Source organism: Lipomyces arxii (genome assembly GCF_038497795.1).
Source record: "Lipomyces arxii strain Phaff 12-163 unplaced genomic scaffold V1512scaffold_1, whole genome shotgun sequence".
Lineage (NCBI taxonomy): Eukaryota > Fungi > Ascomycota > Lipomycetes > Lipomycetales > Lipomycetaceae > Lipomyces > Lipomyces arxii.
In genome coordinates this window covers 836,982-858,435 of record NW_027117700.1, presented here as the reverse complement: position 1 = coordinate 858,435, position 21,454 = coordinate 836,982, and the positions used below count along the sequence as shown (strand labels likewise).

General features: G+C 44.6%; 12 protein-coding genes across 12 annotated transcripts; 5 read left to right on the top strand and 7 right to left on the bottom strand.

Annotated features, from left to right (window-relative positions):
• Positions 1-220: 220 nt before the first annotated feature.
• Positions 221-2,472, bottom strand: V1512DRAFT_256628 (uncharacterized protein). Its single transcript, XM_066915055.1, has 3 exons — positions 1,868-2,472; positions 1,653-1,821; positions 221-1,612 (listed from the first exon to the last, which is right to left on the bottom strand). Exons 1-3 carry the CDS (start codon positions 2,330-2,332, stop codon positions 546-548), a joined length of 1,701 nt encoding a protein of 566 aa, XP_066774322.1. The 5' UTR covers positions 2,333-2,472; the 3' UTR covers positions 221-545.
• A 787-nt stretch (positions 2,473-3,259) lies between these two features.
• On the top strand, positions 3,260-7,578 carry V1512DRAFT_256622 (C2 domain-containing protein). The gene is made up of 4 exons (XM_066915054.1): positions 3,260-3,559; positions 3,607-3,651; positions 3,701-4,245; positions 4,295-7,578. Exons 1-4 carry the CDS (start codon positions 3,443-3,445, stop codon positions 7,299-7,301), a joined length of 3,714 nt encoding a protein of 1,237 aa, XP_066774321.1. The 5' UTR covers positions 3,260-3,442; the 3' UTR covers positions 7,302-7,578.
• On the bottom strand, positions 7,352-8,914 carry V1512DRAFT_256621 (uncharacterized protein). The gene has a single exon (XM_066915053.1). It carries the CDS (start codon positions 8,580-8,582, stop codon positions 7,563-7,565), a length of 1,020 nt encoding a protein of 339 aa, XP_066774320.1. The 5' UTR covers positions 8,583-8,914; the 3' UTR covers positions 7,352-7,562.
• Positions 8,915-8,969: 55 nt separating this feature from the next.
• Positions 8,970-11,394, top strand: V1512DRAFT_13141 (uncharacterized protein). The gene has a single exon (XM_066912964.1). It carries the CDS (start codon positions 9,357-9,359, stop codon positions 11,334-11,336), a length of 1,980 nt encoding a protein of 659 aa, XP_066774319.1. The 5' UTR covers positions 8,970-9,356; the 3' UTR covers positions 11,337-11,394.
• Positions 11,395-11,424: 30 nt separating this feature from the next.
• V1512DRAFT_256616 (uncharacterized protein) lies at positions 11,425-13,542 on the bottom strand. The gene is made up of 2 exons (XM_066915052.1): positions 12,598-13,542; positions 11,425-12,551 (listed from the first exon to the last, which is right to left on the bottom strand). Exons 1-2 carry the CDS (start codon positions 13,509-13,511, stop codon positions 11,453-11,455), a joined length of 2,013 nt encoding a protein of 670 aa, XP_066774318.1. The 5' UTR covers positions 13,512-13,542; the 3' UTR covers positions 11,425-11,452.
• A 65-nt stretch (positions 13,543-13,607) lies between these two features.
• On the top strand, positions 13,608-15,000 carry V1512DRAFT_288767 (RNA 3'-terminal phosphate cyclase/enolpyruvate transferase). Its single transcript, XM_066918150.1, has 3 exons — positions 13,608-13,827; positions 13,879-13,950; positions 14,001-15,000. The coding sequence occupies exons 1-3, from the start codon at positions 13,698-13,700 to the stop codon at positions 14,915-14,917; spliced, it is 1,119 nt and encodes a 372-aa protein (XP_066774317.1). The 5' UTR covers positions 13,608-13,697; the 3' UTR covers positions 14,918-15,000.
• On the bottom strand, positions 14,962-16,103 carry V1512DRAFT_12929 (FtsJ-like methyltransferase-domain-containing protein). The gene is made up of 2 exons (XM_066912957.1): positions 15,570-16,103; positions 14,962-15,521 (listed from the first exon to the last, which is right to left on the bottom strand). Exons 1-2 carry the CDS (start codon positions 15,910-15,912, stop codon positions 15,007-15,009), a joined length of 858 nt encoding a protein of 285 aa, XP_066774316.1. The 5' UTR covers positions 15,913-16,103; the 3' UTR covers positions 14,962-15,006.
• A 163-nt stretch (positions 16,104-16,266) lies between these two features.
• Positions 16,267-16,854, bottom strand: V1512DRAFT_195950 (Rtf2 RING-finger-domain-containing protein; the record flags this gene model as incomplete). Its single annotated transcript, XM_066913158.1, has 1 exon — positions 16,267-16,854. A coding segment is annotated over one exon (588 nt), but the record flags the coding sequence as incomplete, so codon positions are not given.
• A 205-nt stretch (positions 16,855-17,059) lies between these two features.
• Positions 17,060-17,986, top strand: V1512DRAFT_256613 (uncharacterized protein). Its single transcript, XM_066915051.1, has 3 exons — positions 17,060-17,199; positions 17,256-17,503; positions 17,557-17,986. The coding sequence occupies exons 1-3, from the start codon at positions 17,147-17,149 to the stop codon at positions 17,883-17,885; spliced, it is 630 nt and encodes a 209-aa protein (XP_066774314.1). The 5' UTR covers positions 17,060-17,146; the 3' UTR covers positions 17,886-17,986.
• V1512DRAFT_256612 (mitochondrial 54S ribosomal protein mL41) lies at positions 17,963-18,592 on the bottom strand. The gene is made up of 2 exons (XM_066915050.1): positions 18,277-18,592; positions 17,963-18,228 (listed from the first exon to the last, which is right to left on the bottom strand). Exons 1-2 carry the CDS (start codon positions 18,508-18,510, stop codon positions 18,052-18,054), a joined length of 411 nt encoding a protein of 136 aa, XP_066774313.1. The 5' UTR covers positions 18,511-18,592; the 3' UTR covers positions 17,963-18,051.
• A 93-nt stretch (positions 18,593-18,685) lies between these two features.
• V1512DRAFT_256610 (multi protein bridging factor 1-domain-containing protein) lies at positions 18,686-19,519 on the top strand. The gene has a single exon (XM_066915049.1). The coding sequence runs from the start codon at positions 18,807-18,809 to the stop codon at positions 19,257-19,259; it is 453 nt and encodes a 150-aa protein (XP_066774312.1). The 5' UTR covers positions 18,686-18,806; the 3' UTR covers positions 19,260-19,519.
• On the bottom strand, positions 19,439-21,266 carry V1512DRAFT_273427 (WD40-repeat-containing domain protein). Its single transcript, XM_066917726.1, has 5 exons — positions 20,671-21,266; positions 20,259-20,627; positions 19,829-20,214; positions 19,594-19,777; positions 19,439-19,546 (listed from the first exon to the last, which is right to left on the bottom strand). Exons 1-5 carry the CDS (start codon positions 21,211-21,213, stop codon positions 19,496-19,498), a joined length of 1,533 nt encoding a protein of 510 aa, XP_066774311.1. The 5' UTR covers positions 21,214-21,266; the 3' UTR covers positions 19,439-19,495.
• Positions 21,267-21,454: the final 188 nt, after the last annotated feature.

Below are 21,454 nucleotides of genomic sequence, written 5' to 3'. Positions count from 1 at the left end.
AATAATGTCAGCTTCCAACCCAAATTGGTCAAACACCGCCCAAATGGCGAGTGACAAATAAGACCTCGTTTTCTAGGTCCGGTTAGGTCTTCATGCGTTTAATCAATTATGACTTGCGATTTCATGCTGGTTTACCAAGCGAACGGATGCATTCGAAGTGTGCAGATCATTAATTAAGCTTGTTTTAGAGTGGAGCAGTAAGGCCGAACTAGCTTTTGGCTTTTATGATTTGCAACAATGCTATTATATGGATCTCATAATTTTACTGTACACAGTAGATTAAACCACAATACTGAATTAAAAGCAATTCAAACTTTTCAATGATATGACGTTGAACGACAGTCATTGCAATTACTTTGTACAAATAGAACATGTAGGTTGAAATATACAAACGCTTTTGAGAAATTGACCATACCTGACAAACAAATTTTGATTTTGTCATGACAACTCTATCGATACATGCTCAGAGTAAAGAAAACATGAAACAAAACCTCCCGCAAATACGAGATCATTCATAACTCCGAATTTCTAATCAGTCCAGTAAGTTATTGTTGACGCACTTGCTGTCGCGTTGGTGACTGCAGTTGCTGCGACATCTGCTGCTCTGACGGGACTGGTGATGGTGTGATACTTTGAAATTGCTGTGGCGGCATCATCGGCGGCACCATTTGATACTGGGTCAAATGAGTCATTTGTGCCTGACTTTGCATGGCAGCTTGGGCCTGTAATTGCGCGTGTACCTGTGGTGGAATCTGAGAGTATCCAAACTGGGGTAATAACTGCATACCTTGAAACTGGTTTTTCATTGTCTGAAAGGCGTCCGGGTTCCAGTAAGTGGAAGCCGGATCGAAAGGTGAACTATAGTTATATTGCGAAGGAGGCATGCTCGCATATGCACCACCATTACTATTGTAGTAAAAACCCTCTTTTTTGTGAAACTTCTTGTACCCATTTCCATAGGCAAAGTTTTTGCCATTGCTTGAATGTGATGAACTCCCAGCATTCAAATTTCCAGTGTAGCTACCACGCGAGTCGGGGTATCGATCCAGACGGACAGCCAATATTCGGCCTTCAAACTCTGCGCCGTCGAACATCTGAATCGCACGCGATGCATCGTCTTCTGACCCAAAGACTGCGATAGCAAACCCACGTGACTGGCCTTCATTGTTGTTAATAATGTCAATTCGATCCAAAGTACCAGCGGTCTGGATAAGCTCTTGGATTGCGCGCTTCTCAGTACTGAACGGAATATTGCCAATAAAGACTTTGCGGACATCGGGCGGTTGTGTGATAGGAGGCTGATGATGGTTGTGACGGTGATTGTAATTATGAGGGGGAGGAAAATAGTCAGGACCACTAGAAATCGAAGGTGACGAAGCAGTTGTAGAAGATTGATATTCTGGATAGACAGGGGGTACGGGTATACCCATCATTGGTGGAATTGCGTACTGCGGTAGTGGAGTTGCATTCGGAGTAGTAGACATTCTTCCTGGAATAGAGAACATAGTAGGCGCATATGGAAGTGATTGGGTTGGTGCAAATGGCACAAATATGGGAGGCAGAAGTTTAGCTGTGAGTGTGCGTGAATGCCATTCGTAGCCGTCAAGATATTCTACACAGTTAGCTTGCTATCCTAAGCGGGTAACACTTACGAATGCATTTCATAGCTGCTTCTTTCCCTCTTAACACTATGCTTCCGATACCTTGCGATTTTTTGCTGACGCTGTCCATTGTGAATACCTCGACCCGCGCAATTTGATGAAGAGAAACTATTTCTTTAACAAGATCTTTGAGTTCTTGCCATCTGACAATAAAAGGTAACTAATAAAATGTCAATACTAGCAAATTAATAGTATAAAATCAGTACATTTGTCACGGAAATTGTGAATGTGGTGGAATCAGATAGTGATTGAGCCGGATTAAACTGCGGCATGTGTGATTGCATCGATCTGTGGGCATGTTGTGAATATTGCGCTTGATCATAATGAGCATTCGAATAAACCATGTCCGCGTAATGGGCGGATGAAGAGGTCTGACTTGAGGAATTCGAAGTGGGCTGCGAATCTGACGATGACACGACGGGCACGATAGGAGTAGCCATCGGACCCGAGCCAGGAGATTCTATCGATTCCAATGGCTGCGATGAATTTTTTAAAAGATCCGAGGACACGATTGTAATGTTTGAAGTCGAATTATCGGCAAAATTATCGTTATCAGTACTTTTTGACGAAATGGACGATGTGGTCGATTTTGTTTCACGAGAAGCATTGTCAGTTGATGCAAGACCGTTGATGGCGTCGGACGGCTGGGTTGCGGCTTCTGATTCAGTCATTGTGAACTATGACCGAGAAACCAAGCCAATTGAATAATTAGAGGAAGTTGAAGCAAATTGGAAATGATTAAATGGGAAATAAAGAGAGTGAGAGAGGATCAAACGTGATGCGAAAGAGAAGGACCCCTTCGAATTTTGGATCTGGTTACCGGAGATGGGACTGAGCAGTTGTTTTAGCTCTTGCTGCCGCTCACAAGGCAAATTCCGCCCACTGAATCTATTCAGTTTTCAGCCGTTCAACACAGACCAATTTGGACCCGAACTATTAATAAAATTAAAGCAAAACAAACTACATGTATATGTATATATAATGTATATATATATTACTTGCATTGAGACTTGATCTCACTTTATCGCTTTACTTTACGCTAATGATTTTCTGTTCCTGCAGCAGCGCCCGAGATTACCCTATTTGAACGAAATATGGAATGACGTCACCCGACTATACCAGCAATCGCAAGCAAAAAGTAGTCAAAATAGCTTTTTTGGGCTATATTTCTTAAATTATGGTCAATTGGAGCGTACGATTTGTTTAAAGTGCTTTCGTTCTTATTTTTTACTTTGGCAGGATGATCTTCTGGCTTTTAATGATTTGCCCAGTCCAAAAGTGACAGCTTGGGCTTACCACCGTCGCGTGTCGCAGTTCGTTTGATTCTGTAGCAAGGTGTTTCTAACAATATTTGACGCTTTTTTCTCTGGCGACCTCTTACAGAATGTTCTCTCATTCATTCTCAGAGTGGTGGAGTAATCTAGATCCACAATCTCGCACTAAATCCATCCGCCGTGCGGCGTTACGCACGAGCTGTCACTAGTAAACCGGCAAAACTCTGAGATAAAACGTTCGAGAAGCCGTTCCAATAGTTTAAGTTTGCACCGAAATAAGAAACACCGATTTACGCCAACCCCAATACCCTCGCGGTTTTAAGCTGTTAATTCGCGCCGCACACTTGACTGGCCCTAACCCATATGCAGTATTTGAGACATCTTAACTTACATTATAAGCTTCGATCCCGCCTTTAAATCGCCGGTTTCGCACTTGCTTTCAACATCTCTGAATCATTCTCTTTTTCCTTCTATCTCACCCGATTACTCCCTGAACTCACTACAATTATGGCTTCTATTCATTCTGGGAAAAAGTCACGATTCTCAACCCCAATGAAGTTCGTCTCTGGTACAGTGAACGCGGCTGCCGGCGCTGTTACTGGTACCGTGGGCATGGTTGGTGACGTATGGACAAATTTCTCCACGATATTTTCCGCTAACTGTCTCTTTAGGTTGCGGGTAAAGCTGTTGATGTTGCGACTTTAGGTCAACTGAAGGTCTGTAATGAATATTTCAATCAATTGGGTTTCATTTAATTGTTTGCAGACTGAGCGTACGCCCCCTCCAGAGGACCCTCTGTGGGATATGCACCGAGCTGCACAACCTGCCGATGAAAAAGTAGAAGCTGAGAAAAAGCTGGCGAAGAGGCGTAAGATCGGAGGGTGGATTGAAGATATTGAAGAGTATGAAACTGATTTCCGCGATCGCGTCACTTTTCTTGAGTATTACCTCAAAGACAAATTTTACGGTGACTGGTATCATAACGCGGCAGTTATTTTCTTTACTGCGATTTCTTCTTGGATTGTTGCCCGGTTCAGTGGCAGCATTCTCTGGTTGGTGATCATTCTGGCCTGTACTTCTACCTACTATCGGACTTCGATATTGCGGGTACGCCGACGAGTTCGCGACGATCTTGCGCGTGAATCTGCTCTTGTCAAATTGGAAACAGATGCAGAGAGCATGGAATGGCTCAATTCGTTCTTGGTCAAATTTTGGGCAATCTTTCTACCTACCCTTAATGGTATGGTGATTGAAATTGCCAATCAGACCCTGTCCGGTATTAAAGCTCCGAGCCCTATTGATAGTCTGGCGTATGTGCTTCCACGTGACTTACTACTGTACATGTACTGATTCTTCTAGTCTGAAGCGGTTTACTCTTGGAACCAAACCTCCCCGCATCGACTTGGTTCGTACTTATCCCAAGACAGAAGAGGACGTTGTTGTTATGGACTGGGGTTTCTCATTCATTCCTAATGACATCACTGACCTGACCTCACGTCAATTGAAAGACAAAATCAACCCACTTGTTGAACTTCAAGTCCGTGTTGGAAAAGGTGTTGTCTCTGTGGGAATGCCAATTCTTGTTCAGGACATGGCTCTGAAGGCCTTAGTCCAAGTCAAGCTCAAACTGATTACCTCCTTTCCGCACGTCCAAACTGCTAGTGTTTCATTACTTAAGCCTCCATACTTTGATTTCGTTCTTAAGCCCATTGGTGGTGAGACGTTCGGTGTTGATATGAATTTCTTGCCTGGTTTAGAAAGTTTCATCAAAAGCACTGTTGACGAACAACTCGGACCTATGCTTTACGATCCCAATTCGATCACTATCAACCTTGAGCAAATTATGTCTGGTGTTCCAAATGACGCTGCCATCGGCGTCCTTGCCGTCACACTCTATCAAGGCCGTGGTTTCAAGGGTGGTGATTCTATGGGTAACACTATGGATCCTTATGTCAAGCTTTCGCTTAATGGTGGCGAGGAACTGGCGAGGACTTCAATTAAACGTGACACCGCAACGCCAAAGTGGAACGAGACAAAGATTCTTTTAATCTCGTCTCTTACTGATGCTTTGACAATGGAAGCTTTGGATTTTAACGATATCCGCAAAGACAAACTAGTCGGAACTGTTACATTTCCACTCGCAGCTCTTGAAGGTAACCCAGAGCAAGAAAATGTTGCTGGAAAGCTTATACACAACGGCAAAGAGCGTGGGGAACTTATTTTTGATGCAAGATTCTTCCCCACACTTGCTGGTAGAACTCTTGATGATGGTACTGTTGAGCCTCCTCCACAGCTCAACACTGGTATCTTGCGTTTCACATTCCATCAAGCTAAGGATCTTGATCTTGCAGCAAAAAAGGGATTTGGTTCTAGTGGTCTCAATCCATATGCCGTATACAACGTTGACGGTAAAGATGTGCATACTACAAAGGTCATGAAAAATACGAATAGCCCAGTTTGGGATGAGGCACACGAAATTCTGCTTACGAGCAAGCGATCTTCTGTTCTTTCATTTTCTGTTCGCGATGATCGCGATTTATCAGGCAGCTCTACTATTGCGTCGTATAAAGTGAAAGTTGACGATTTGCTTGCGTCGCTGGAGAAGGGTAGCGATTGGGTCAAACTTGTTCCCGCCGGTCGTGCGCGTATTACCGCACAGTTCAAACCTGTTGCGGTCAAAGGAATTGCCGGCTCTGGTGGCTATGTCCCTCCAATCGGTATTTTGCGGTTCCATTGTAAGAGTGCCAGTGATTTGCGCAACCTTGAAACAGTCGGTAAGGTTGATCCTTACGTACGCGCGATGGTCAACAACTACCAAAAGGCTAGAACTGTTACCATCAATAACAATTTGAACCCTGCGTGGGACGAAATAATCTACGCTACAATTACGAGTCCAAATGAGAAGATCGCGCTTGACGTGATGGACTCCGAACATGATGGTAAAGACCGATCGCTTGGCGAACTTCTGATCAACGCTGGTGAAATAATCAAGAAGAATGCAGCGGGCGAGTACGTCGAGTTCATCGACTCGGTAGAGCGTACTGGTCAACTTATCATGCCTGGCAGAACTCCAAAGGGACAATTGCATTATAAAGTTTCGTTTTTCCCTGTGTTAAACTGCATGGACCCTGAAGAGATCGCAGAAGAAGAAAAGGCTGCTGCTGAGGCAGCTGCCGCCGCAGCTGCGGAGCCTCCTTCCAAAAATGGAGGCAAGAAGACAGTTAACGGTGATAAAGGGGGACCTTTAGTAAACGGTGACAAGCCAAATCCTGTAGAGGCTGCTATCCCGGTTGACGAGAACGGTAATCAAATTGAAGTGCCGAAGCCTGAACCTGTCAAACTTAAACTTGGACCCGAAGAACTGGTTAAATACGAATCAGGACTGTTGATTTTCAAGGTCTTGGAAGGCAGTTTCTCAAAGTCGGGGGTTTACGTGCAAATCTATTTTGACGACTTTCTGTTTCCATCCTACGTTTCAGGAAGAGCCAACGGACGTAAGGCACGATTTGAAGAAGTTGGTGATGGACTGATCCGTGAGCTTGACTGGTCCAAGATGCATATACGCTTGACCAGTAAAGCGAACTCTGTTCGCAGTGACGATGATAACGTAATTGCGAGTATGACCGGATCGACTCTTGCGCATCTTAAACAAGGATATAACAAGCCTGCGACACTTCAGTTCCAGACAAAAGAGCCTGGTGCTATCAATACTTTGAAGATGTCGTTTAAATACATTCCGGTTTTAATGGAACTGGACCCGATTGAATCACGCCTTAATCAGGGATTTGTTAGGGTGTCAGTTTTAGACGCAAATGATTTGCCGGCTGCGGACCGTCGCGGGAAGTCGGATCCTTACGCACAGTTCATTTTGAACGGCGAGAAAGTCTTCAAGTCGAAGGTTGTTAAAAAGACGCTTTCTCCTGACTGGAACGAGGTGTTTGAGTGCGCTGTTCCGTCTTTGATAAATGCCGACTTTGTGATCAAAGTGTATGACTGGGACATGGGTCCAGGCGACGACGATTTCTTGGGCGCTGGCAAGATTAATCTAGCGGGTCTAGAACCGATGCAGAACACTCCATGCATAATCAATTTGGACGGCAAATCTGGCCAAGTACGTTTGCAATTGCAGTTCAGACCAGACTACGTGTTGCGCTCGATCAGGGGTGTATCAACGTTTTCTGGCACTCTAGCAGTTCCAGGTAGAGTTATGACCTCTGTTGCAGGCGCCCCTGTCAAAGGTGTTTCTGCCGCCGCCGGAGGTGTCAAGAAGGGAGCTTCATTTTTCAGACATGGCTTCAAATCGTCTAAGGACAAGACAGAAGATGACAGCGCCAGTGTCAGCACTCACTCCTCGTCACGCCAATAAATAGATCTTGCCGTAATTCTTTCATAAAACTGTCTCTTTTTCGAATAGCATGAGTTTGGAAAAGATTTTATTATAATGAAGTACAACATGTTCGACCTCTAAAAGAGTGTTGGATAGGTTTCGATAGCAGCAGCTTCGTTTTTCCGTCAATTAATTGCTCGGCTTCACGAAACTCCCGTTTGCCGCATGTCTAGGGTATCTACGACTTTACCCACATCTAAAAGTTTAAAGTTCACATTTTTGATGTTGCTTTTAGCTCAATTAAGTTTTGAACACGGCGGACTTAATGTCCTTTCCGTCTGCTTTAAATATTGCAGTTTTGACTTCAGGCTTGTCTTTGGCAGGTGACTGTGGCTGTGCGTCCTCTGGCAAAGATGCATTTGAGAACCGGGCATATGTAGACACGCCAACCAGGACATCTGTACCGGCAACCCTACCAACGATCCAGTACAGCATTGTACCATCCAAAGTAGAAGCCTGATATATTTTTGCCGGACTACCGGTAGCGGCTGATATATTTATGATTATGTGTGAATACTCTTGGTTCGGGTCCCACTCCCCCGGCGAAATCGACCGTAAACTTGTGTCCGGTGGTAACTTTATCAGCTTTGTGAACGTATACGCCGACGGATTGTGCTGTGTCACAGCCAACTTCCCCGACGGAGGCGGCGAGACTTCAAAGTGACGCGCGTGTAAATGCTTTGTAACTGCGTGTGTGATTGATTTTGCCCGACTTCGGTGCTTTGTCTTGCTGTCGTCGTCTTGCACTTTACCAGGATTTGCTGAAGCGGCCGGGCTATCAGGAGGTGAATCGGAGCTGCTAGAATGTAATGTGTCTGATAGAGCTAATTCCTGTGCTTCAGCTGGCTCTGTGGCCGGTATCTTTGGACTCAAATGATGGGGATGTGCGTTGCCAGGTGTAAGCTCTTCAGGTTGAAAATTTTCTCCGTTCCATTGTACAGCAAATAGCTCAAACGGCGCGTCGACTTTAGACGAATAATGCAGTCTTGCCTCGCCAACGTAGCCGCCATCTGTGATGACAGAGTCCCGCTTGATCAGACCGTACATGGACACCAGTATTTCTGGAATTGCCTTGATCGGAACCCGCCTGTCGACCGGAACCGACCACAAAGAAAAGACACTTTCACTGTCATCTGTCCTATCCTCAAGTGAGAGCTGACGAAACTCGCCCTCTACCGCTGCCGTTTGTGTGCGGTAAGGATATGACATTGAGGATGCGCTGTCTTCCACGGTAGGTGTCGGTGAAATAGTTTCTGTCATCTTGTGTAACAATATATATGTAAGAGTAATTAGAGGAATTAAAATAAAATAGTTTTCATTATCTAAAATCAAAATCAGAGGGAATTATGAGCGGTAATTATAAGTGCGATTGCGATGATAGCCGCGCTTAGATGTGATCTTCGGACCTGGATGTGGACAGCCAGCGCTTCGGGGACTCGTGACGTCGTCAGGTTTGACCGTTGTCGTACAAAGTCACGCAAAACCCGAAATTTAGTACATAACGCCGTCTCCGCACACAGTGCGGCGCTACACGTGACGACTCCTCTTGCGCAAAGTTTTCTTTTCTATTCACTTTGTGTGTGGGTGTCGTGTGTGGGTGTCGTGACTGAGAAGAAGTTTCGCGCGAAGATTACCTGAAACGAACAATCATGACCGCGGGGTTTAAGCTAGTCTACCGGTAAAAAAAAATATCCGAGGTAAGACAAGTTTTATGTTTATTTAAGTTATCGGCTGTATATACCCTTCTGTCTTCTGTTTCCAGCAGATCTGAGTCGTCGTCATTCTTTTAGTTTGGCGCGCGACCGGGGTACCTTTTTAGCTCAATAAGGTATTGTGCAGCAGATCGTGCTAGATTGAATTGTGTTTTTGCACGACGTATGGCTTACACCTTGCGACCGATGAGTTTGAGGCGAGCATTGCATATTTGTAAAACTACTGCTTGCCATAGAAAATTCGGGACACTAACTGTTTTAATTATATTTTTGCATCTGTGTTTGTTTGCTCTTTGACTAGTAAAGTGCTAATTGGTGTAGAATGAAGACAGTTGCTTTGGTGTCAGGCGGAAAAGACTCGTGCTATAACATGATGCATTGCATCAGAAACGAGCATGAAATTGTGGCACTTGCAAACTTACACCCGCCGGGTGCGTCTGACGATTCTGATACTGTATTGCATGAAATGGACAGCTTTATGTACCAGACCGTCGGTCATACTGTTCTTGGGCTGTACTCCGAATGTTTAGGAGTGCCAATGTACCGTGGTGAAATTACTGGAAAACCAGTGGACTCGAACTTAGAGTATGCTAAAGCTGTTGCGGATGAAACTGAAGATCTTTTTAGTTTGCTGTTGAATGTCAAGCAGCAAATTCCTGATCTCGAGGCAGTCTCGGTCGGCGCTATTCTCTCAACATACCAGCGAACGCGTGTCGAAAGTGTGTGTTCGCGTCTGGGTCTGGTATCGCTGTCGTATCTCTGGAATCGTAATGAAGATGCACTTTTTAACGAGATGATTGATGCAGGAGTTCATGCTATTCTGATCAAAGTCGCGGGTGAAGGACTGTCGACAAAGCATCTTGGCTTAACATTGCAACAGATCCGGCCTACTCTTGTGCGGGCACATGAACTCTACGACGCTCACATTTGTGGCGAAGGAGGAGAGTATGAGACACTGGTACTAGATAGTCCGATATTTATTAAGAAGCTTGTAGTGGATCGACAAGCCATTGTGGCCGAGCCTACTGGCTCAGTCGCGTATCTTAAAGTCGTTGCTCACGTGGAAGAAAAAATTGACGAGGTTGGCGATTGGAAATCTCATGTCGCGGTGCCTGATCTGTTTGAATCAGCCTTTCAAAAATTGATGAGTTTGGATATAACGCCATTCAAGACTACAGAAGCCAGAAGCATACCGGTAATTGATAAAATACCAACGGTCTCCTTTGGACTGGCTCCATCGGGTACCGCTGTGATCTCAAATATCACCGTTTCTAATTGCTTTACGATTGGTGAAGAAGTTAAAGCTTTGTTTACCCGAGCACTAGAGATTATGTCTGAATCTAAACTCTCTGATTCGTTACATATAGTCTATGTATCTCTGCTTCTAGCTGATATGTCAGACTTTGTGGCCGCAAATGCTGGTTACAAGACTGTATTTCAGAAGCCCCTTCCTCCAGCAAGAGCCTGTGTTTCTACATTGTTGCCAACCAACTGTCGCGCCTCCTTATCTGTGATTGTCGAGTCAGATTTGTCTTTTCGCAAAGGCTTGCATGTTCAAGGACGAAGTTACTGGGCGCCTGCTAACATTGGCCCTTATTCACAGGCTATCAAGTTTAAGGAATGCATCTATTTAGCAGGTCAGATTCCGTTAATGCCACCAAGCATGACGCTGTACACCGGTCCTGATTTAGTTCATGGACAAGCAGTACTTGCTCTGCAGAATTTGTATCGCGTAGCTGAGGTCATGAACGGGTTTGAGCCAAACGAGTTCAGTCCAATCAGTTTTTACTATCTTGTTGCATTGACGGTATCGCAAGAGGCAAGTGCAGCTGTGATAAATATTATGCAGTCGTTCAACCTGAATTGTGGTATGTTTGCGGTGCAGGTTACCGCTTTGCCTGCAGGTGCACATGTCGAGTTTTCCGCCGTTGCTATAGATGCGAAGTTTCTTGGTGACCAGTCTTATGACGATGATAGCAACGATGAAATTGAGTATAAAGTCAAAGTTAAACGGAAGAACGAGTTTTGTGAGGTGGCTTTTGGTCAAGCGTGGTACCGAACTTTTTGTGTCGATGCTGTTAATTTGAAGTCACAGGTGTGGTTGCCGTCTTCTGCTAACCACAAGATTTTGTCTGTTACTATATACCTTGCTGATCCGTCATTTGCTGTTACTGAGCTGAAGGAATACTTGGGTTTCAGAGTAGCAATTGATGTTGTTCACGTTCACAGTGTGACTGACATTTCTGGCGCATCTAAGATTTACGGTGTTGTTATCAAGGGGTATTTGGATAGCACCGTTTGAATTTGGAAGAGTTTTACCTGTTTTGTCATTGGGTACAGGCATACACAACTACATAATCAAGCCTCTGATCCCTGGGCTTGTTGTACTATATACTGGGCTCGTGTATTATACACTAATTACAATTCATCTATGATCATATCATCCGTCACCGCGTCGTTAGCACCTCCGACCATAGACTGTCCAGAATCATTTAACCCTTGCCGTCTGTTTGTCCTGACCACGTCTCGCCGTCTTCTGCGAGCCTTGTGTGCCCACTCACCTCTGTTTTCGTAGAAATCCGCTTCAAACTCCGACCTGTTCAATGGCGGCTTGGCGGGTGCACTGCTGAACTGTGACTGAGCGTCCAAAAATGCAGACTCGGGATGCGGAAATAGCATTGCTCGTTTGACTGCCGGCTGTGATGCGGTAACAGCTGTAGCGGATGGTTGTTCAGCAGTCGCGTCGATAATGTTAAAGTCCGCTACTTCTTCGTCATCGTCATCGCCATTCTCAACCGAAACTGATAAGTCGCCGTCGTCGTCTTCTTCTTCATCGGACTCATGGCCAAACAGACTGAATGACTGCTTTTCGTTGTCCGCGTTAAAAAGTGAACGCAATCTTTCCGTTTCAACTGTCCGTTTTGGACCTTTCTTCTTTTTCGATTTCGTCGCTGTCAACTTGCCTTTTTCAGTTTTATCATTATCGTCGTCGTCACTGTCCGAGTCAGAAGAATCGGTATCAGAACCAACCAAGTCTTCATGATTGGATTCATCGCTGCCATCTTCTCCAGCATTGTTGGCACCTCCGACAGGCGCATCGGACATGTCTTCGTCCACATCTTCAGCCGAAGCGTCCTCTTCCGACGAACTCTCACTCTTATGATTCTGCTTCCTCGAACGCTTTCCGCCGGCATCCTCAGGTTCGGCTGAGTCAATAGCAATCGGTGCGATGCCAGTATGGTCAAACAATCCACTCGAGTCTGAGTCACTATTATATGGCTCATCTGCGGGTACAATATTAGTGATAGCCTCAGCCGTTATTGTTGGCATCGCAAGGGGAGCTATCGGCGCGGCCGAGACAGTAATTTCTCTTATAGCATCATCATCTTCATCGTCATCGTTCTCGTTGAATGTTGCAGTTTTGGACGCTGCCAAGTTGATGATCTGGTAAATCGCATCATCGTCATCCGAGTCGTCATCGTTAAATGTTGCAATCTTTTCTTCCTTCTGTTCAGTACTGTAGCTATTAATATCTGTTTATAGGACGCGATACAGCAACAAACCTTTCATCAGCTGCTTTCAACAAATCTTGCATAATTCTATAGTTGCGTTCATTTTCCATACGTTGTTGACGCTCTTCCTCGGTCTCTTGATGCTCTAGTTTTTGCTCAGTGGGTTTTGATTTCACAACCTCGAAATCGCTGCTATTTCCGTAATCCGAAAGCTCAAACCGCGTCTTCTCCACCGTTGCCTTCAACTCATCAAAGTCGTCAATAACTATAGCATCCTTCTTGACAACTTCGACTGTATCGCCTTCATAATTGATCCAGTGTCCAATCACTGTCAGACCGTCGGAGACTTCATGGGTGTCCGCTTCAACAAACTCCCATCCAGATTCTGCTTGATCAGCTCCTTTCGCCATTCCCCATAACTTCTGCTTTTGGCATTTGACAATTTTTGTCTTTCTGCCAATCTTGACTCGAAAAGTTGGTGGGTTAATTCTCAAATCCCGTTCGGTGTGTCGCAGTGTGCCTCTATCGACCTTTCCAAACTGATACCGCCCTCGGCGAATATAATGTAATAATCTCTGAACTAACCTGTAGTGCTTAAGTTGCACTAAATCCGTTCTCCTTCTTTGCAAGAGAGCCTGCTCTTCGTTATCCGCACTTGATTGAGGTTTAGCGTATCGTGCTGCATAATCAGGTCGTTTTGCTTCCTCAACCTTCATATACGCTCCTTTATATTTCACACCATTCATTGCCGCCCTCAGTAGTTTGTATTTTCCATTTGACATGGAAAGCGTAATGAACCCAAACGGCATATCGCCCAATTCTTTTCTATGCACTGATAGAGTTGAAACTGGAGTTCCGTACATTGCCAATCGTTTGATTAGGTCTGTAGGATCTGACACCAGATTTGGTGACAATGCCGATATGTGAATTCTTATGGGTCTGATTTCTGAATCATCAGCAGACATACTGTTTCTCGTCACTTAAGTCTAATTAGAATCTGCGTATTTTTATTTCAAGACTTTTTTTTACTGGTGCGGCTCTTGTCCCAACTCGGCGAAGTTGCAAATTTATTGAGCCGCATCAACTGAAAATGTCCCACCAAAAATGCACTTTTTCACGAACAATAAAAACTAATTAAAATACGACAAATAATGGTCGCTCCTCCAATAATATTTAGTAGTCATGTGGACTTTCGCATGCGACTGGTGCTTGCGACACTTTCAGGGCGGACTATTAAGATTGACAGGATTAGGTCAGACGATATGGAACCTGGTTTGAAAGGTAGAGAGTTTCACTGTATAGTCGGGTTTAACGTTTTCTGACCAGTCATAGATTATGAAGTGTCATTTCTACGTTTATTAGAAGCTATCACAAATGGAAGCGTTATTGAAATCTCGTACACAGGTGAGTCGTTGTGCGAATACAGCGAATCAGGTTGATGTTAACATAGTCAGGTACCACAGTTCTCTACAAGCCAGGTCTAATTGTGAACGGGACGATTACACACAACTGCCCTTTATCTCGTGCTATTGGTTACTTTCTTGAGCCTGTTGCTCTTTTGGCACCTTTTGGAAAGGCAGCTCTGAATCTCACACTCAAAGGCATAACATCCAACGGTATCGATCTTGGTGTCGACACGATACGCACGGCACTGTTCCCTATTTTCACAAAGTTTGGAATCATGCGACAAGAGTTACGAGTAGTCAAGCGAGGCGCGCCACCGTTGGGTGGAGGCGAGGTCAACATTTTTCTGCCTCACATCGTTCTACAGCCCAGCACACTACACGCTGCAGTCAAAACCCCGGCTGTGACGAAGCTGCGCGGTGTTGCATTTTCAACCAGAGTCTCTCCTGCGAGTGTGAACCGAGTAATTGATGGTGCTCGGTCTGTGCTGAGTGCCACGAATTGCGAAACATTTATTTTCAGCGACGTTGCGAGAGGAGAGGAATCCGGTAAGAGTCCAGGATTCGGAGTGTCGCTTGTGGCAGAAACAAGATCGGGTTGGTGTTACACTGCTGAATCTATCGGTGGTGCCGGAGAGGTTCCGGAAGATGTAGGCGCACGGGCGGCGCGAATGCTGTTGGAAGAAGTGGCGAATGGCGGAATGGTGTGCCGGAGTCAACTCAAGACAGTGATCGTGCTCATGGTCTTGGGAAAAGAAGATATTGGTAGAATTTTGCTTGGAGAAGGCGTGATCGACGCAAGCATAGTTAGACTACTACGGGATATCAAAGCTATTTGGGGCACAGAGGTACGTCTAAAAGAGAACGATACGTTTGGAGCGGATGAGGAGGAGCTGGACGGTCCAACTGAGTACGTCATGAGTGTCAAAGGAATTGGATTTGTGAACGCTAGCAAAAAGATTGCATAATCTGTAGCACGATGTTTTGAAAAAAATGTGTTTTTCTACATTGTTAACTGTACATTATTTTGTTTCTATATTTTGTCTCTATATTTTGTCTATCGTAATGTTCCGTTTCTCTTCTTTTCTAATGCAGTCTTATATGGCGGTGCTGTCGGCTTCTGCACTGGCTCTAGACTGACTGCCTTCACATGTTCTTCCAATGCGTAAGTCGCATCGGCATCATATTCCGACAAATCTCCGCACGCGATAAAAGGCGCAATCGCCCGCTCCTCAATCGCGTCATCAATCGAAGTCAATGGCCGTGGTACAATCGCGCTAGACAACTTGAGTGAGTCTGGACGCCAACCTGGCCGTTGTCGATACCCTTGGCAGACAATGAACGCTTCGAGAGACGATGCCCGTGAACTTCGTGGTTTGGCACATGTGACCTGATCGAACAAGAGCGCCAGCTGAGAATATAACAAATCGACGTCGCGGCCCCGGAAAATTTTGGCTACAAAAGAGCCACCTTCTTTGAGTAAATTGGTTGCAAGAATCAGGGCCGACAGAAGGAGCTGTCCCTGGATATACTCATCCAAGTCATGAAGTCCAGTAACATCTGGCGCACCATCTGTAGTTGGTCAGTCTCAAATATCTTACCAATTGCATAGAATCTTACCAGAGCAAACAAAATCGGCTGGTTCTCCTCCAAAAAGATTTAAAATATTGGTTAATGTTGATGGATGCGTGATATCGGCCTGCAATGTGATGACACCTGGCAATGGCGCAATAGGTTGTAAATCAACAGACACGACAGTCGCAGAATCTGGTGGTAAAGTTTGTGACAGCACTTGACTCCATGAACCGGGAGCAGCACAAAGGTCTACAACCCGCTTGACTCCCTCAAACAAATGGAATTCCGAGTCCAGTTGAATAAGTTTAAATGCTGAACGAGCTCTCCAACCTTGTTCTTTGGCTTTGCGATAGTACAGATCTCGTTTGTCTTTACTGCACTTTCCCATGTTTACTGTGTGATATTGTTCTTCTCAATTATCTGCTCTGTCGCGCTGTTCTCCCAAAAAAAATTCGAGTTCAAGATGGGTGCGGCTCATAGTTCAGACTTCGTTATGCGGTCAGAAATAATGTCTTGCTTATGCTACAAACAATCTTAGTTGACGTCAATATTATACTATTTATTAATTTATGAACAGTTGCTGTTCTCAAGTTGTTAATGACACCTTTGGAGCGGTCTCTGTAGCTGCTGTGTGGTCACTCCCTGGTACTTTGTTCATGACTTCTTTAGCGACTTTCTCTGTTTCTGCACTGTGTCCATGCTCTTTCCTCTTCTTCTCTCTCTTCGAGTCTTCTTTGTCAGTTTTGCGCTTCTTTTTCGATATCAGTTGCTTTAACGAATTCGTGAGACCTTCACTCATCAGCCGTTCGTATCGCTTCTTCAAAGTTTCGATATCTGCCTTCAATATAGGATTCAGAATAATTATATTGTCTTTCTTGAATGACGTGTTACATTCCAGGCATTGTGCTGAATCTATTTCCTGTAGGGCTCTTTCCGCAAAGACATGTCCGCATTCTGATATGCACACAAATTTGGTCCCGCCAGACCGAAGCTCTTTGCCTGTGATTGGGCAGACCCATTGACCAGATCTGTCACTTTTTGCTATTTTCAGCTCGATAACGTCCTTCATGCTTTTGATGTGCGGTACTGTATACTGGCCATCGCCATACTTCTCAGGAGAAATCAGCCATTCTAAAAGCGCGGATTTATTATACAAACGACCCATGTAGTCGCATACTATAGGCAGTTCTAAAGGATCTTTGCTTAGCCGACACGTACTCCATATGAATTCTGCGTTTAGTTGATTTTGCTCAAAGATCTGAGATGAAGACTGTTCCTTTGCTGATGCCTTAACCAGCTCGCGCCGAGTGGGGATTGAACCACCGTCGTTCTAACCATATTAGCAGGGATTTACTCATGGTCATGAATTACTTACACCCATTGACTTTGTATGCTGTTTGTAATTTGGTTTAGCTGAGTTCGTCGTTGGGAGAACATTACTAAAGCTGATCACATGATCTGTTCAAAACCCTTACAATTGTTCGCCATAAATAACAACGTTCTGTCCTTTGTTCGCGCAATATTCTTTTGATCCAAATATTTATAACAGTCAACTGCTTGGTTGACTTTTTGATTACATTTACTAGAATCCATATTTACGATCAAATAATATAATACACAGTATGGCAAATTATTTAGCGTCTATTTTCGGTACCGAACAGGATAAAGTCAATTGGTAAGCGGTTTCTTTAGTCTTTGAATCTTCCATATGTACTAACCTTATGGCTATAGCTCTTTCTATTATAAAATTGGAGCATGTAGACACGGTGATCGATGCTCACGAAAGCACGTGAAGCCATCGTACTCACAAACAATGATGTGTCCAAACATGTACCAGAATCCGGCTTTCCAGCCAGGCAACCAGCTGAACGAATCTCAAATGCAGAACCATTACGACGCTTTCTACGAAGACTTTTTTTGTGAGGCGGCGAAGTTTGGCGAAGTTGAAGAGATTGTGGTTTGCGAAAACAACAATGATCGTGAGTGTTTCGTGTGCTGTATAATTACGAAAATAAAGTGTTAACTAGTTTAGATCTGATTGGTAATGTTTATTGCCGATTCAAATATGAGGAGGACGCACAAAAGGCATGTGATAATTTTAACTCACGGTGGTACGCAGGTCGACCAGTATATGCAGAGCTGAGTCCGGTCACTGATTTCAGAGAAGCCTGCTGTCGACAACACGAGACAAAGGAGTGTATGCGTGGCGGATTTTGCAATTTCATCCACTCCAAGCGGCCGTCGTCTGACTTAAAGAGGGGCCTTGAACTGTCACAAATGAAGTTCTTGCAACTGCGGGGCCGTGACGCAAGATCTGCTTCGCGATCTCCTTCACCGGAGCCGAAGCGACGATTTGCTTAGTGCATTCAAAATGGGCGCACTTTTTGCAGGAGTTTTGTACATAAATGTTCAGTGGTTTTGTACGATAGCTTAGGAGATAAAATGTACTTTTTCATATATTACAAGTTGGAAATCACTAATCGTAATCTCATATCTATATACCCAATTCACCTACTTACATTGTATACTACCCACGCTCAATCCATTTTTCTGTCTGAAGTGCCGACCGCGGGCTCTCGTCAGCACCGTAAGTTTCGTACTCATTGTACTTTTCCAGGTACAGCTCTCCATCATATGGTCCCAGTCTGTATCCAGCGAATTCATTCTTAACCGGTCGTAATGAATTGTTGCAGTACGGAGTAAGCTAAACGTCCATTAGATAACACAGCTAGAACAACGATGACCAACAAACCTCAGTATCATCCAAACCCGCGGGAACAACGTATGTCCGAACTTTGTAATAGTCCACCATAAACTTGCCATGCTTGTTGCTCCGTCCCATATTGGCAGATCCAGTTCCTTTATAAAAGTCCTTGTTACCGTCTTTTCCAGTCAACGCTACTCTTCGACCCTGAAAACTGCGTATTCGTTCCGGCAGCAATCGGTCTTTGAAAAACCGCAGACAATTGACATTCGTAGCCTTCATTGTGCGTCTAACATGAAAAACCCAAGTTTTCGTGGTTAAAAGATCACTTTGACCGGAGAGTTTCAAGATCTAACTGTTGTAGTGTTTATGCCTTATAACTACAACTTGTGCATTTTGAGCATATACAGCTTAGCATTGTGGCGATACTGCTAGAAGCTTCCGGGTCAAATAAACCCTTAACAACGTAGACAGCGAGAGTCTGAAATAAATTGATCGCATGACGGCAGCACTATAATTTTTAGGACAGTCAAATTATATCGTTAATTTTACATATTTTATAATTAGACTAATTCATAATGGGTGATGCAGAGTGGGATTCCGTTACCGTCATTGGCAAGAAGGCCAACAATTATCACAGCACAACTGCGCGATCAAACGCCGAAATCAACTCAGCCCGACGGACTGGTGCTGTCGTATCGACGGACAAGAAGTGGGGTGCCGGATCGAACAAGGTCGGCGGCGTTGAGGGTCAGCGACTGGCAAAGATTGATCGTGAGAACGAGGTTGCGCCGCCGGCGAAGCTCGACTTGAGTGTCGGCAAGGCGATCTCAAAAGCTCGATTAGAAAAGAACTTGACTCAGAAGGATTTGGCCGTCAAGGTCAATGAGCGGGCAAATGTCATTAACGATTACGAGATGGGTCGGGCGGTGCCCAATCAGATGCTGCTCGGAAAGCTTGAGCGTGTGCTGGCTGTCAAATTAAGAGGAAAAGATATTGGCTCTCCATTAGGCGGACCAAAAAAGAAATAAATTTGGGCATGAATAATGTTGAGCATCAAATATGCATGGGCATTCAATTTTTTTTATGCTTTGGTCTGGTATTGTTGTTCGACAGTGTGCAGTATATAGTTGTGCATTAAGTTGTACTTGGGTTTGAACGGTGTTGCTTAGTAGGCTACCACTGTTTAAGGTGTTTTACGGATTGTATATCATTTGTATCGTGCGTGTTGTTACATGAATAATAAGTCCTTTCCGAAAGTTTACATCTATTCAAACAAGCAGACCTTGCCACTAGCGGTTCCTCCGACAATCCAGTTCTACATATTATGTCAGTACTATTTTGACGTCGTAAACCCTTACAAACCTTCGTAGCATGAAACTGGCAGGCGGCAGGTACAGCTCGAATCAAATCAGAATCGCCCAAACGGGCCAGCTGAATTCCGTCCGCAGTGTAGACGTCCATGAACCGGTTCATGTTGCCTATGACAAACTTCTGCACGTTGTCCAGCGGGTTTCGCTGCCAATGAGATCGTAAAATAGTGACCCATCTGCAAAGTGTCAGACTTTCTCATACATGCTTGGACCCAAGGGTTACTCACCTTCCGGTCTGGCAATTATGTTTAATTTTGGACGACGGCGTCAGCTCTTCAGGAGCGTTGAAATTAACGTCCCAATTGGTAGAGTCTTTTAAGTTAAAGATATTGATTGTGTCGTCGTAGCCATTGCATACAATACTGCCTTCATTGTTCCACGACGTGCAGCTGATACTTAGCCGACTGTCGTAGCTCGACAAGAACTTTGGTTGCAGTTCTCCACTTTCTAATGATTCAATCTTTCGAAAATCCCACAGTTTCATGCTTCTGTCTAGTGAAGCTGTTGCGGCTAAATAGGGAGCATTGGGGTGCAGAGATAGTCCTCCTATCTTTTTGTCATGCAGTCTGTATTTTGTTATATCTTTTGGTGTTCTCAAGTCTAGGCGACCGACCTGTAAAACGTCAACTTAATCTTAAGCTTCCCAGAGATTCTTACTTCTCCGTCCAACGTAGAGAAATATAGTGTGTTTGCATCTGCAAATTGCAGCTCGCTCACTGCGTCTGGTTCGCGACCAAGTGTTCCATAGTAAACTTCAGAACTGATCCCACTGACAAAATCCACACATCGAATCGAGCCGTCGTAGCTGGCAGTGTATATTTTGCTTGTAATCGACGGCGCAAACGCAAAATTGGCTAAAGTTCTGGCATGCACCTTGAACAGGTACGTTTGCGGAAACTCTTCATCATCTTCCGATTTGACTTGGTCAATATCCCAGACTCCAAGATTGCCAATTTTGTCGCCAGCAAAGACTAGCCGCTTTGACGCTGATGGATGAAAGCCAATAGTGTAAACGCGCTCTGGTGTCTAAACGATTAGTACAGTCCATATCAAAAAGCGAAAGCTTTACAATTTTGATATCGTTAGGTTCAAACTTCTCGTATAACTTGAGTCCACTCATTTCCTTCCTCAACTGGACAATATCTCCTGCAATTTCCGAAGTCTTAGTTTCTGTACTGTCTGGTTCGTCATCATCAAACGTCCATAGCTGTGCAATTTTGTCGGACGATAAATCTTCAAACTTGATATCTCCGCCAACACGCTTGCGTGCTTCTTTTTCGGCTTCCTGAAGAGCAACATACTCTGTTTCTGCCTTGACTCTTGCCTTCTCTGACTCAGGTTCAATGCCAGCCAATCTGGCTGACGTCCGTCTTGGCAGCACTTCAACAGCTTGCTTTGGTCGCTGTGTTTTCGTAGTCCGTTTCACAGTAGGTTTGACCCCAGGCGAACCAGTCGCCCTACGCTTGCTACCAGATGAGCTGCTAATCGCCGTAGGACCAAGTGCAGCTCCTAGATTTGCGAGTTCAAGATCACGTAACAACGCATTATTCCGCTCAATGTTTGCTCGTCGCTGTGCTTCATAGTCGTTAATCCCGCCGTCTATTTCCGCCATTCTGCTGACTCTTTTGCACGTAAGGGGTTCCCCGTCGCAACTTTTTTGCAATACATCCATTTAACGACGCGTCTCATTTATTTAAAGCCGCATAAGCCGCACATCTTTTCGTTTGTAAATGACATGCCAACTGTGACGTGGACTACTAATATTTGCTTTGTGCTGATTTTGAGCTTTTATCCGTAAAACTACAGTGGTAATAGCTCAAACCTGTGAATTTCCTTTGGGAAAGATGTTGGCT